This window comes from Verticillium dahliae, genomic scaffold, assembly GCF_000150675.1.
Source record: "Verticillium dahliae VdLs.17 supercont1.4 genomic scaffold, whole genome shotgun sequence".
NCBI classification, from domain to species: domain Eukaryota; kingdom Fungi; phylum Ascomycota; class Sordariomycetes; order Glomerellales; family Plectosphaerellaceae; genus Verticillium; species Verticillium dahliae.
The window spans coordinates 177,814-192,655 of NW_009276925.1; the positions used below are offsets into that span (position 1 = coordinate 177,814).

A 14,842-nucleotide genomic window follows, 5' to 3' on the forward strand; every position below is an offset into this window, starting at 1 on the left:
TTCCTCGCCAACTTCTCTTCAAGGCCTCGGATCTGGAGTCTGTCGCCAGCTGTCCGGCTCTATCCATCATGCTCCTCCTCGTGCGACGCTCTCTTCGCTGCTCGAAACGGAACCCCGTCACCTTACGACCAATCGACCTCACCAGGGACCCCGGCAGGACAAGGGTTGGGGGTGTGTGGGCTTTCTGCTTGTGATCAGAGGAGGCGACAAAAACGGACGGAGGAGAAGCGAGCCTACCTTGGCTTCAATATCTTGGCGCCAGTTGAGGTTGGCCGACTCGTATGAAACGAAGCCTCCATTTTGGGGGAAGGAGATGTACAGAGCGAGTTCGATGCCCCCTAGACTGCTGTAATTTTCGCATTTCGTCAGCAAGGAGCTGATGTTCCTCCTGACCGCCTTATTGTATCGTTCGACTTCGCGGGCAGCCATATTGGCGTCTTGGTCTTGCTCGTACTGTAAGAGCATACACTGGCCATTTCGCATCTCCCACAGCCGTACTTATGTATTCACCCTGAACGTGGCCCCGCCTCTTTGGGCCAGGTTTAAGGCCCTGAATCGGGACACGAGCGAATTCAACGACGATCAATGTCCTTTTTTAGCGTGTGGGTCGCGAGTGCGTCGCGAGGTTGGGGGCGGCTGCTGCAACTGCATGGGCTGGCCAAGGGAATGTGAGTTATATGCAGCTACCTTCCGGCCTAATGTTTCATCTAATTTTGTATACAGTATTGCCAGCTTCTTTGATGATTGTCTAGATTTCGCTCGTTCATACCTCCATCTTGCCGAAGCTCGCATCAGACCCCGGGCAAGTCTTCTCTGTTTCTTCTTCCATGTTCGGGTGAGGGGGCTGCAACAGACACGAGCTCTGTTCGGCAGACCCGTGACAGGCTAGTTTCCAAAAGAATGAGGACCCATCTTTGGCCAGTCTTTCTTGAGGTACCCTTATTTCCAGCCTACGTTTGCTAAACCTCGTCTTCGGACTAAGCACGACGCCCAGAGTACAAATCTGCAGCGATTGACGACCAAGGGGACAAGATCTATCCATACTCGGTCTCCCAAGCCATGCTGACCATGTGTACTAATTCACAGAGCCCGCGTCTTTCAGCTTCCCTCACCTCAACGCGCCGCCGCATTCGCAACACAGGTTTTCGGGAGCCCTTCAATCGAGGTACGTGATCCCGTGGTTCCGGTCGCACAGCTGTGATGCAGCTTTACCCGTAAATCACTCATTCATGTGGTCGCAGTGTCGAATACCACGCTCACACACCCCGAGGCAAACCTCGCAGACGGCGCTGTTCTATCACCAGACGATTTATCTTTCGGCGAGCGATCGGTCAGACAGAGGCACTTTCTGCTACGTAAGCGCAAACACGTCATAACTCACGGTATCATCAGGCCGGCCATGGAGGCCACGCCCACCGACACCCACGCCAGGCAGGGTCATGAGTCCGAAAGCATTCATGACGTGTCCAGCATGGGTAATCCCGTTTTGGAGCTAGACGCCAGCAAATCCACGGAACGATGCAGGGGCAAGGCTGGCGACGGAGTTCCATCGCGGAAAACCGCAGCATTTCGTCAACGACACGGAAAGCATCGCCGAAATATAAAGTTATCCATGATGCTTCGATTCCTGTTGTAGGCGACCAGCGAACTAGGTGGTCGCTGTGAGCTATCAGGCACAAGAAGAGCAAGCAGAGATGACGAAGCTCGATATCGAAACCATTATTTTGGACGATGACGCTCTACGCTCGAGATGAACGACTGAAGCCTTCTACGCAACCGCATCGTAACCACCTTCCTCCCCTGTGCTGGCCCATCCATCTCGGCTTTGTTTTTCTCCCACACGAGCCTCCCGATCTCTTTCCTCTATAAGCGCAAAGATCGTCGTCCCCAACAGCCGAAACCAGGTCTCATCCTTACGCCGGTATATGGTGTCCTTACTAGTCCCACCCGATTACCTCCAATAAGGGCTTTGTATTATGCAAGGAGTTACAGTACTACTGGTCACCTTGGCTTGGACGCAGTTCGCTGAGCAGTCCCAGACCAGGGAATGGGCATGGGAACTAGTAGCACGGGTATCACGGAGGGGGAAGACTAGCGTACCAACATATACAAATACATGGCCCGGTACGAATTGAGGAACCATTATGGCTGAAACCCAACATCAATGCTTCAGGCGACCGGCCAATACACAAAGGGTACGCACAAGATAATGCACCAGTTCGTCCTAAGGGACGCAAGGCTCAAGATACTTGGAAGCGAGAATGCTACCCTTAGCCGACGTCGGAGAGCTAAGAAAATACGTCTCATGGAAGGGGGGAGTATGACTCTAGGTGATGGACAAGACCAGATTACCCAGGAGGAGGTAGATGTTCAAACGAGGGAGGAAACGAGGCAAAATCCGGGTCGCGCGACTCGGGCTATGCCGAAGAAACGGACCTGTGGCACCTCTGGAAATACCGGCCATAACACGAGAACTTGTCAGACGACTATGTTATCCTCTGAATAAGGTGATGAGAAGTGATTTCAATTGATTTTCTATGTTTTTATTGAGTTCTGGGTTGGAATGTTTGTCGGGTCGAGTTGAGGTGGTCCACTCACTGTACATGTACGTTATTTCTCTCCTTGTCCAGCGCCCCAGACTCCTCGTTACACTGGAACACAAAGTCTAAATGCCATTTGTTCCTGTCAATCTCAAGTGGTCCAAAGTAACACCCATGGCCTGGAAAGACAGTACCTGAGACCTGGCGGTTATTGTGTTAGGCTCTCCTGGCGCCACGTCAGGAGCGCGCGCAGGGTGCGGTTGGCAAAGAGCATCAGTTAGCGCCGACGCCCAGCGCAGCCGGGCGGCTCTAATGTGGCATCACAGATTACGAAAGAGGCAACTAGAACATAGGAAAAGACAACAACCAGGTCTAAAACGTTTACGGAAAACTGAAGAACTGATACCTGTCCGGAGGAAAACAAGAGCGCTATAACTGGCATCCCCCCGCCCACAAATTGTGCTATTTTGCATCGTATATCATGACGGGTTCAATGATACTGTCACGAACAAAATGAAACCATATAAATGTTTTTACAGACGAGGAGAGAAGCATCCCATAATATTTGGTGGGGATCGCAACGAAGTGTCATGCAAAGGCAACCTAGGTACACTAATTGTACGTGGGCAAAGGTTAATCGCTACTCTCAGGTAGACCCATCGTGATATGGACGCTCCAAGGCCTGTTTGTGACCCTCATTGATCTGTCAAGTCAAAGTATATCGCCGCCATCACGCAAGCGACGACGGCCATCAGAAACTGGCCGACTCCAAAACCTTGCTCCGCCGTCTTCGCAATTCCAACAATCAGACAAGACGTGATGTAGATGGCCAGGCATCAGAATTCTAGGGCATCGGTAGTGATAGCGTTGGTGGTCGACCTCCTCTTGTTGGGGGTATTCACTGGGCCCTCGGTGGATCCCAGCCAAATCGTGTGATGATCGACAGACAGAAAACTGCCAGTAATAATTCGCTGTTAGCAATGTGTCATGGTCAAGATGAAAAGGGGGGCCATGATAGGGTTCGAGGACTTACCATCACGAAGTGCACATCCCGCGGCTTTAGAACAGTCCTCCGGATGCCATATCCACAGGTGTGGCGATATCGGGACTAAATCTGTGCGAAAAGGTCGCCGTCCGACTTCACCCAAGCTAAGTCAATCTCTTGTAGTTGCACCGCGTAGTTCCCACTGCGTGTACAAACTTCAAAGAATTGGTGCTTCCGGACAAGTACCTACGTTGTCGGGTCGGGTGCGACGGAAGTCGGGTTGCCAATTTCGGTCCTCAAAACAGGTTGCCCGTTATCGTACAACGGGCTGCTTCTGGTACCTTGCTTCATGACTGTGGTTCCAAGACCCCTTATCACTGAACTTGAACGCACACTTCTGATTCCTTGATTTTCCATGCCGTAAGTACCAGGATTTCTCGCCTGAATTCCCATTGTCCGCCCACGCTGCCCACTGACACGGCTGGCATATGATTCCTGCAAGGAAAGCTGTCGGGTGTTGCCAGTGATCTTTACAATGCCTGGCACATGATGCAGTCTCTCCAGGAGCTCGTGCCATGCTTCTGGATCGGTATTGTCGAAGTCACCCCAAAGGGGGGCCCCGCAAAACTAAAGACGTAGGTCAGTAAATTTAACTTAAGGAAAGCTTAATAATAGAAGTTGACTGAGGGAACTAACACAACGCCACCTCAGGCGTCTGTAACCCGTCTTGACAGGAGGCATGAAGATGTCGATCATGTCGTAAAGGAGATCATTCAAACCCCAAAAGTCCACTAAAGATCTAAGGGTATCTCCGAGGCTGTCACGTGAGAAAAGGCTGTGTAGGTCCATGTTTCTAGTCGCGGTCGCCTCTGCAACTTCCCGCTCCATTACCACCTCAGAACCATGCCAGTCGTCCTTCGCCGTCAAGGACTCCTCGGTTATCCCTCCAACAACGGCCAAGGGCTTTCCTCCGATTAGCTGCTGTACCACTTGTCGGGCGACAGAGACGGCTTCTTCGAGGTCTGCAAGTGTGTCGGTTCTCTCATATTGACTCTGAAGCCTGTTTGCGAGACTATTCAGATAGGTAGTTTGGTTCGGGTCGCCGTTGGGAGTGACAGCCACAACTTGTCGCGCGACACTGATGGCTTCTTCGAGGTCTACTGTCGCGCCAATTCTATCATACCGACGAGCAAGCTTGTTTCCCAGGTTGTTCAAGCTGCCTGCGTGGTTGGTTTCTTGCGTGTCCTGGTGGTGGCGCCCGAGTAGAGCCTTCGCTTCTCGTCGGGGAGTCTGTTTCTGCGTTTCCCTGGGCCTTAATCATCGCAAATTGACGCTCAAGTGTCCACTCGAAAGGGTCCTGCTCCGCATTGCTTGGCCAAACGATCGCTCGTCGGATTTCATCCGATATCCGGCCCGCCATTGACTCGATAAAGGTTGCCACCCGTGTTGGCATAAGTCTTCAAGGAGCTTTTCAAATAAGCACGGCATTTGGTTTTTTCGGGACTCGAAAGAGCAACAGTGAAGAGATCCCTTAGCACAGAATAGCTGAGAAGAGCACTAGCAACTCCCCTTATGCCGTTGTATTAAATCCTCGCTGAGCCCACGGACGAGTCTGACACCGGAAGAGACTTAATCTCCGAGAAGACGTAGGTAATGCTGCTAGAATCGCTGTCGCTGTCACTGTCGCAGGATTCGTGAGAGACAGGGTATGTACCCGTTAATAGGACTTTTCCTTCACTTCACACAGGCTGGAGTATCGACAGCTGCAGGAATCCCTCAAGGCCAACCATGCCCTCATCCATCAGCTTTCTCAGGCGCAGGTAAAGGTAGCCTACTACGAGGAACTGTGAAAAATGACGGAAAACGCCCGTCAGAGGCACGGATTCATGGAGAGATATGCCCCTGAAGGCTGGAACCATGGAACATCAGCCACTTCGCCTGAACCTTTCCGATGGGGCACGAGATCAGACTGGAATAATACGTCCAAGCTGATGGTTCTTGCAGAGGCATCGCTAGTTGGTGGAAAAGGATAAATCATGTCGTGAAAAGCGAACTGTTTTTAGTGATCTCCAATCGTCTTACCGTTTTCATCACTGTCTCGGCACGGATCGGTCGCATTTTGAAACATGTTGTCTGATTGTGTGTGCCTTTGACTAGGGCCAAGGTATCGACCACTAACTTGGCGCTACTCGAATAAGTAGCGTTTCGAGGTGTGCACTCTAAACCGGGTTCATCCTCAAAGTATGAGACCTCATTAGCCGAGGGCTGCCAAAAGCGTCATTTGAAGCTAAGGTAAAGGAAGAAGAGACCGAACACCAGCTGGAGTTGCCATCAGGGCTAGAGAGAAAGCAAAATGGGGGGTATAATACAGCTGAGGCACACAAGGAATCCGCACATCCAGATCGGCTTTAATATACACCATTATCGTGCAGCTTGTATTCACGCCTGCTGACTCCTTTCTTCTAAACTTGAGGAACAGCCTGAAGATGCCACCGAAAACACAAATTAAATTGAATGGCCTCCTAGACAATAACGGTCGGCGTATTCCGCTTGCCCTTGTCACTGAATGGGATCGCCACTCGGTCCGAGTCGTCTGTCCTTACTGCTCATCACGGCACTGTCACGGCATTGGACGCCTCCCCCGCATCGGCCAGACTCGGGAGTCCCATTGTTATAGGGATGCCGAGGACGTGGGCTCACAGCAATACCAATTATGCTATCCTGATGAGCCTGCGGCGAAAGACTATTTTTACGAGCTTGACAAGGAATGTCATCGATTTCGTACTGTCGGTGTCATGACACCGGACGAAGATGCGGATTCCTCCGACTACGAATATACATCAGATGCAACAGAAGAACATGATGAGATGGATGAGTTGCATCGAGGACTTGAAAATCTGAACATCGCCCGAGAAGACCCCTTGCGACGACAGCAGGATTCGCCAGCTTCTATGGACGAAGCCCTGCGAGAATGGTACCGTGACCCATCATGGAGACTTTCCATGTGCTTCTCTCTGTGCATTACGAATGACATACCTGATGTCGAGCGACTCATAGGCACCTACCGGGATCCTTTGCTACGATCGAAAGACTGGCAAGGAGAGAATTGTATCTCGTTTGCAGCTATCGAAGGTCACCTCGAGATGGTTCAATTGCTTCACAAACATGGCGGAAGCATTCATAATTCCAATAAGAAAGGACGAACACCTCTGATGGAGGCAGTGCTCTGGGGGCGATTGAAAGTGGCGAAGTTCCTCCTCAAACAGGGCGCTGATCCTAACATGCAAGATCGGAAGGGGCGCATAGCTTTGTTTTACGCACTTCCATCGACCATCACAGCCAGAATGCGAGCGACAAAAGATCACTACGTCGAAAGGTCTACGGCGGAAAGTAATCGCAGAGTCATTGCGATCACACTGCGAGCTTATGAGCCGATCACAGCAGAAACTGAGGCAAACGACAATGTGTATGGTGGCGGCGATCGGTTCATTCTTAATACGATGCAGTCTCAAATGACTTTCGTCGAACGCAGCACAACCTACGACATCCCTGATTCATATAAGACGATCGCTAGGCTAGACCGAGGCACCATGTTTCCTATTGTCAGCGCTGCCAGCGGCTGGAAAACGGATTTTGCGATTGACCTAATTATCAATAATCGATCCTGGACAGGGAAAGTCAGGGAGCTCTGTAACGTGCTTGGATACGAGTTGCCTGCAGATGGAAGGGATCGGTCTGAGCCTGTGGGGACGTACTTCGCCTCCCACGCGGAGAAGAAACTTATTGCTTACTACATTGACAAGCACATGGTGCTTCCTTGGGCAGCCTTGAAGTACAATAATCGCAGGGAAGGAGGCGATTGGATCAGGGACAGTACCCAGTTTCAAGATCTTACTGACGTTCAGCCGATGCTGATGAGAGGAAGAGCCAAAATTTCTATCAGTCGATCAACTTGTGCGGACTGCACACGGTTCGTACGCCATGTTGAGCAGAGCTTGGGTTTATGTTTTCAAGTAGAGACCCGCTAGGTTCGTGTATCCGAGAGGCGCTTTCAGCCGGAAGTTTGAGTTTGAGTTATCTCATATGATGACTTAGCTTGTTGTGCAATGGTGGCTCAGGCGCCGTGTTGGATGCCCACAACCACTGCCAGCCCCTTAATTGACTGGTAATGGAATTGCATTGGCACGTTCAGGCCAATTCACGCGCCCATACCTGCAGCCCGACACCACAAATGCAAGACGTGAGACTCTCTGCTTTGGAATGGTTAGTAGATATGACTCTTTGAACTGGCGTCAGTGTGGGTGTCGGGTGTACAATTGAGTCAGATCAACTCAGCAGGGCTTCCTCAGTACCATGAACTTGTTACTGATGGAGCTGAATGAATGGCAAGGCTGTTTTCAAGTATATGACGTAGACTTAGATTTTAGGTGTCTTTGGCTACTTCAATGCTTTGTACGAACAAAGTGGTTATTGCGTCACGAAGATGGGCGAGAATTTGCCAAGAGATCGTACATCGAGTGGCCACTGATTTTCGGCGCCAAGCCCATCGCCTCATTCGAAATCGGATGCTCCACTCCCTCATGAATCCCTTATTGTGGGAAGGTCAGGTCAGAGCGAAACCGAGCGCAATGAACTTCGAGTTGAGCAGTAGTTCAACTCAGAGGTTACTCTTAGTGTCGTTGCCGCTCAAGGGCCTCGCCGCAATGAAAGAGATATTCATTCTCTCCTTCCGCCAGCAGTAGAACTCGACCGTATGTGAATGGGAGGGACTTAGCAGGCGTGGGGTTAGCCTAGACGATGTTTTTCTGGGACTGCGGCTCTCCTTCGCCCAGTGCGACGGGATCTTGGTTGCTCGTGATGCGCCTCCGAAACAGTTTCAAGCCATGCAAGAGGCGCTTACTTTGAAGAACGCAAGCCTTTCGCGCCTTCGGGGAGAACACTCGTTCTCACAAACTGCAACAGGCAATGGAAAGCATGGAAGTGAGGGAGTAAAGAGCTCTTAGTTACAGATTGAGCTGATCAAGAAGGAGAACGTGATCTACTCCCTGCGAGAGCTGTTGGTATATCACTAGGACTGCGCGCCGCCAAGGAGTGCAGGCTGGAGGCGGCCCGTGCGCCTCCCTGCCACTCCGGCGGCCAAGGGCTATATCTGCCGCTCCGCGGCAGCAACCAAACCTAGCCCAAAACATCACCAGTTACTCGCACCACCAGATTCACCGTGAACCGGTATTGCGCGCAACGCCGCGAGCCTTGAAGCTCGCCGCCCCCGGTTTACTCCGGTTATTTATACCTGAGCGAACCGACAAGAGCTCATAGGGGGAGGCATTCGGGCCCTTTCCCGTTTGACATGTTCGTCTGAAGTTCTTTGAAGTATGTACTATTCAGCAAGCGTTATCTACTCTGTACAGAATCTAGAGAAGCCAAGCCATACACGGATTTCTATTTGGGAATTGATACAGCCGCGTCCGGTATTTGATACAGCCGCGTCGGCCTTACAGACGCGTCGCTTTTAAGAGCGCTCATTGGCCAATCCCGAAATTGTTAGTACTAGCAGAATTCTGCCGGAGCTTCCTTGTACCTTGCAGTCGAGCCCTTGTGATTTCAACTTAGCAAGTTCCAATTCCTCTACTCGCCCTCGTTGGCCTATTAACAACGAAATCCATTATGCTATCCTCGACCTCACGACGAACCCGGGCTAGGAGCCCAGGTAGTAGCGAGCAATCCCGGCCACCAAAACGCCCCCGATACACTCGAATTGGCCCCTTCCACCCGCCGCTGCTCGCGAATCGACCTAACGCGAGCCGGTCGGCCATAAGCGAGCCAACGATCACGCGATTGCGTCCGACAAGCCCACAAGACTCGACAAGTAGTAGCCAGGCAAGCGCTAGCCAGTACTATGGCGTCGGCGATGATGGCGTACTTGAGAATATCTTTGCTGCCTACCCACAAACGCTCTCAACACTTCCACGACCTCAAGGCTGGAATGGGCTTAACGAGCCAGAGATGGAACTCCGATTTGACCGGGAAATATACCTTTCTAGAAACTTCCCGCGCGGGCGAAGACGCTCACAGCGAATTCGAGCAGCTATCCCTGGTCGCGAAGTCAGCCGATTAGGCGAAGACCTATCCCCTCAGCCAGCTCTACCTCAGCCAATACAGCCAGTCCGAAATACCCCGAGTCCACCGACGGCAACAAAAGCACAGTTTGAGAAAGCCCTGAAGTTAGTTCGTGACGTTGTTGGAGAGGGACGGAGGTTAACTATCCAGCTTGCCCAATCGTACGAGCGGGTACAACAGTGGCGCGAGAGATGGGGTTGGTCGCCGCTTAGCGATAATGCGTATGATTCTCCTCCTCCGCCGTACTCGCCGCCACAGAGTTCTCTCGGTGAACCTAGCCAGGTAGCCCTCTCAGAGTCAGCCCGATCATTGCCACAAGAGAGCTCTATCGCCGAGCCTATCCAGACAGTCCCTTTAGAATCAGCTCTATCTTCGCCTGGCCAGCAATCCTCGTCGCCTCCTCCAGATATTATTCCCAATCCACCGATCCCCGGCGACCCTTTCCCGACGCTCGAAGCCCTAGTTACGTCAGTCAATACCTTCGCAAAGGCCCATGGCTTTGGGGTAACCAAGTATAACGTCCATTCATATAAAGGACGAAAGAACCGGCTATCTCTTCAATGCGACCGTTATGGTCAGCCGGGGCCACACAAGGGCGTAGGGCTTCGTAAAAGGAAGTCTCGGAAGTGTGGCTGTAAGTGGATGGTAATTGGCGAAGCTATCGAGGAGGGTAGATGGCTCTTACGGCAGCACCCAAACCCCGAACACCACGAACATAACCATAAACCAACCAATACGCCATCTGCCCATCCCTCCCATCGCCGACTTACAAGTCCTATAAGGTCTACTATCGAAATAACAAGCCGGCGACTTGGTATCCGGGCACGCGACGTTCGGGCTATTACCAAGGAGCAGCATCCCGAGACGAATTTCACGCAGAGAGATATATACAACGCTCGGGCTGACATTAACCGCGATAAGCTAGGTGGGCATTCGCCCACCGGGGCCTTGGTTAAACTCCTCGACGAGAACAACATCCCGTACATCGCCAAGTGGGCGGACGACCAACCCAGTCGGCTCGTGGGCCTCGTGTGGACCTTCCCCTATTGTCTCGATATGTGGAAGCGGTTCCCCGAATGCATCAGTTTTGACAACACTTATAACACCAATCGCTTCAAGCTTCCCCTCTTCCAGGCCACTGGTCAGACCTGCCTGGGGACGGTTTTCAATGCTGCCTTTGGCTTGATTGATAACGAGCGACGCGAGGGCTTCCAGTTTCTCGCCGAGGGGATAAAGCAATTGGTCGAGAAGCACTCAATTCGCCAACCTACCGTTATTATCACCGACTTTGACGACGCGATGAAGGCTGCCCTGAATGACCAGTTCCCTGACGCCCAGCAGCAGCTCTGCATCCACCACATCAACTCGAACGTCATACTCAGGGCGAAGCAGAAATGGCTAAAGCTGCCTGTTAGCAGCAGCTCGTCCGATAGTAGTACCAACGAAGAGGATCCTGCCTCTCAGTCGCAAGCCATGCTGAGCGCCGCCGATAAGTCGCTCGTCAATAGCACCTCTACCGACGATATCCCCCATACCTATCAGGGGGTCTTGATCATGTGGAAGTCCGTTCTCTTTGCCGAGACGGAAGAGACCCACGAGAAGGCGTGGAAGGCACTCTGCAAAGAGTTCATGGACCAACGGCCTATATTACGCTATCTATTTGGAACGTATATGCCGGTCCGACTACAATGGGCGCGCTGTTATATTCGCTGGTTTCAGAACTTTGGCATCCGGGTCACGTCAGGCACTGAGGCAAGCAACAACAACGTTAAAAGCTACCTCCTTAATGGCATGAGCCACCTCTACCGGCTCGTAGAGGCTATGCAGGATATGCTGAAAGACCAGGAGAGGGATTTCCGAGACGCTTGCGCAAACGACGAGGTCCTTACTGACCGAGCGTACTTGGGTTCAAGCTCCGAGTACCTGGGGGAGCTCCGAACGGTAGTATCCTCGAAGGGCCTTATGTTAATTCACAGGCAGTACCTTATTGCTCGCAAGGCAATGCCAACGGGGAAGACCCCGTACCCAGAGCCACTTGGCCCTTGTGATAACAACTGCTCGGTCTCGATTGAGCTTGGGATTCCTTGCTCCCACAAGGTCCATGCCAGGATCATGTCCAACGCGCCGTTCACGAAATGGGATGTCCACCCACGCTGGCGGCTCCGTCCATCGAGCTCACGGAACCCATATCAACGAATCCTTGATCCCAAGATTGCCACGTCCCTACGCGGCAGGCCCAGAAACACGGCACAGACTATTCCAGCGCGCATGGCAATCGACGCTTCCAACCATTTTGCTGACTTCCAGCCCAGTCAGCCCTCGGGTCGTAAACGGGGCCGACCGAAGGGGAGTCGTAATAAGTCGACCCTGACAAGGATTGAGAGTCTGGCTAGCCAGGCCAGCCCGGGATTTAGCAGCCAAGTCACCGCCACGAGCCAACCGGCGATCAGTCAGGCCAACGTCGCGACCCAGCCATTATTACGCAGTCAATCAAGGGTGCTTGGGGCTGGAAATACAACGGGGGTTCGTGCCAGCGGGCGGAGAACGCAGCCTAGCATTCGAAGGACAAAGAGTCAATGGGAGATGCTTGAACAGATTGATGGCGAAGACGTATTTGATTCGATTGTAGTAAGAGAATAGAGTGGTATTAAGATTCTACGACTAGATTTCTGTGTTGTATGCCCTCCGAGGTTGACTTTATTAATCCCTGGCTGCAAGTGGGTTGTTAGCAAGCTTCCTCTCACCGCTTTCAATCAAAGTACTTATGCAGCTGAGAGAAACTGGCCCAATGAGCGCTCTTAAAAGCGACGCGTCTGTAAGGCCGACGCGGCTGTATCAAATACCGGACGCGGCTGTATCAATTCCCTAGAAGAAAGGTAAAGAGGTATCTTCACGAGGGTGGAACTTGCTGGGAGATGGTTGACTTTACCTGAACTAATAATGAAATGATTGTCCCAGAACAGGTCCTGGCTGTTGCGCCTGTGGTGCCTAGCAACATACCACATAGAGCAACCCAAGGCCGGTATCTGGTCCCCATTATTCCATCCCCGCCCTGATGTTTTCATATCGGCTGTCGGGATAACAAAGCTGATTTAGGCCCTGTCTTGCATCAAGAGATCCTAAAAGCTCGAAGCTCGTTGCGACCAGGCTATCCTCATCCGTTCTATCGCCACTGACCTCCCAGAACATGGACCCCGAGAGCCCTTTCTTTTTGATGTAAGAAACCTTCGTCCTTAACGATCTCGGCGTGTCGAATGAAATGAATGTTCTGCTTTGATGATCGTAACTAAAAGAAGCCTGGGCTACGTCATCATTGGAGATGGTAGCGCCAGGATGAGGGAGGACCTTGTAATCCCATACGCCGTTTTCCCACGAACCCCCACCTATTCCTGAGAATGGCTTCCCTAGCCCGTCCGTGTTCTGAAAAGCACGGCCATACAGCGGCATGCCGAGGGCTATCTGAGAAGCGGGGACTCCGGCTTTGAGGTAGGCCGTGATGGCAGCATCTGTAGAGAAGGGAGTCGCCGTGTCATTTACCGCATTTGGGTAGAGGTTTGCCTGATGAGCGGAATAGGAGTCCCATGCGCCAGAATAATCATAGGCCATCAGATAAAAGGTATCGACAATGCCCGAAATCCTTTTAAGATCGAGCTTCTCATAATGAGTCTGCCCAGCGGGCGACGCGATCGTCAAGAGAAAGTCGTAGTCGGGGGAGTACGTCGACTTATATACATTGAGCTCGTTACGCACTGCAGTCAACAGGAGAGCGAAGTCTTCCGCCTCTCTCTCGTTCCGTGGGTATTCCCAATCGATGTCAATGCCGTCGAATCCCCAATCCTTCATTAGGGCCACGGAGGACTGGGCGAATGTCAACCTGCCCGCCTCCGTGCTCGCCGCGATGGGAAAGTTGGTGGACAGCGTCCATCCGCCAATGCTTAGCATGGTTCTCATGTGGCGATTTGATTTCTTCAGGAGGAATAGCTGTTTGACACAGCCATAGGCATTGAGCCTGCTCTCGTTCCATGCTGCCAAGTTGGTCAGTGTCATGTCATGGCAGTGGATAGTGACTTACAGTCGGTCGGATAATGTTTCTCCAAGTCGGCATAGGGATCTTCGGAATAGCTAGCAACCAGTCATTTCCAGTGTTCGCCCTCGACACAGACTGATGGAACCTACACCTCCCCTGACGGTCGCAGATTCAAGAAGGCGTATAGAACATGGGTGACCTTCGTGGCGGGAAGGTCCTGGGGATGGTAGTCTCGCCCATAGATTGCCCTGATAGCATGTAAATGGTTGTCAACTATTCTTCAAGTAAAAGATTGGCTCACCAGTTCGGGAAATAGATTGCATTTTGATAGCAGGAGGATACCTTGGCCCATGCCAGCAGTAAGAGAAGTGCGCGAAAAGTAGCCGCCATCTTGAAAGACAAGGATGCAATGTCAGTGAGGAAGGAAGATCGATGGCTCTGGGTATGAAGTGATGCTAGATGAGATAAAGACAGCAGAAGGTCAAGAAACCAAAGTTACTCGCCATTTTGGTCCTGAAGCTTGGCCCCTCAATAGGCCTGGAACGCGAGCCAGTTGATTAGAGGAGGAAAGACCGTGTTCTCGTCCTACTCCTACATTCCTGAGACATTCCATGAACTGAATATTGACAGAGCCGTATGTGACCCGGCTTGCTATCCGTGTGGACTCAGCCGTCTTATAGATGCATCGCCATCAGTAGACTACTGCACATGACCGTACTTATAGGCTTGGACGCTACATATCGTGCTGTCACCATAATTGCAGATAGATCTCGTATACAGTACTGCTTTGTATTGTACAACGCTGAAGCGTCTCTAGCACATTGGCCAAGCCGGCTTTGTCCAGAATCTAACTGTTGGAGGGCCCGGAGAGTCTGGACACTTGAAAGGACTGTATACCTGGCTGTAAACCTGAGCATTCATGCGATGTGGCCAAATTCCACCTGCGAGCTCCACCTTTCCTGTGTCCGGCAATTCAAAATGAGTGATTCCCACCTTCTCTTCACCACTTTGCAGGCACTGGTCTTTGTGTGCGAATACCTCGTCGCCAGGGAGTTCGATTAACGAACTCGTCGGACTCTCGAAATCGACCCTCCTGCCGCTGACATCGGGGGTGCTACTATGGTGGCGATGAAGAGTCTCAAAAGGACTCAACATTGGACGCAGGAAGCCCCT

The 14,842-nt window shown here is 51.9% G+C and overlaps 4 protein-coding genes across 4 annotated transcripts in view; 2 read left to right on the top strand and 2 right to left on the bottom strand.

Moving 5' to 3' along the window:
* The window catches only part of VDAG_02393 (uncharacterized protein), a gene marked incomplete at both ends in the record, with an annotated part of 1,411 nt that extends 982 nt beyond the window's left edge, over positions 1 to 429 (bottom strand). Inside the window, one exon of the mRNA XM_009653046.1 lies at positions 238 to 429. Within this exon, the coding sequence (XP_009651341.1) occupies positions 238 to 429 (192 nt within the window). The remainder of the gene's footprint in view (positions 1 to 237) is intronic.
* A 5,582-nt stretch (positions 430 to 6,011) lies between these two features.
* VDAG_02394 (ankyrin repeat protein) lies at positions 6,012 to 7,553 on the top strand (the record flags this gene model as incomplete). The annotated part of the gene is made up of 1 exon (XM_009653047.1): positions 6,012 to 7,553. The coding sequence occupies one exon, from the start codon at positions 6,012 to 6,014 to the stop codon at positions 7,551 to 7,553; it is 1,542 nt and encodes a 513-aa protein (XP_009651342.1).
* A 3,145-nt stretch (positions 7,554 to 10,698) lies between these two features.
* VDAG_02395 (uncharacterized protein) lies at positions 10,699 to 12,282 on the top strand (the record flags this gene model as incomplete). Its single annotated transcript, XM_009653048.1, has 1 exon — positions 10,699 to 12,282. One exon carries the CDS (start codon positions 10,699 to 10,701, stop codon positions 12,280 to 12,282), a length of 1,584 nt encoding a protein of 527 aa, XP_009651343.1.
* Positions 12,283 to 12,678: 396 nt separating this feature from the next.
* On the bottom strand, positions 12,679 to 14,059 carry VDAG_02396 (chitinase; the record flags this gene model as incomplete). Its single annotated transcript, XM_009653049.1, has 3 exons — positions 12,679 to 13,623; positions 13,715 to 13,825; positions 14,012 to 14,059. The coding sequence occupies 3 exons, from the start codon at positions 14,057 to 14,059 to the stop codon at positions 12,679 to 12,681; spliced, it is 1,104 nt and encodes a 367-aa protein (XP_009651344.1).
* Positions 14,060 to 14,842: the final 783 nt, after the last annotated feature.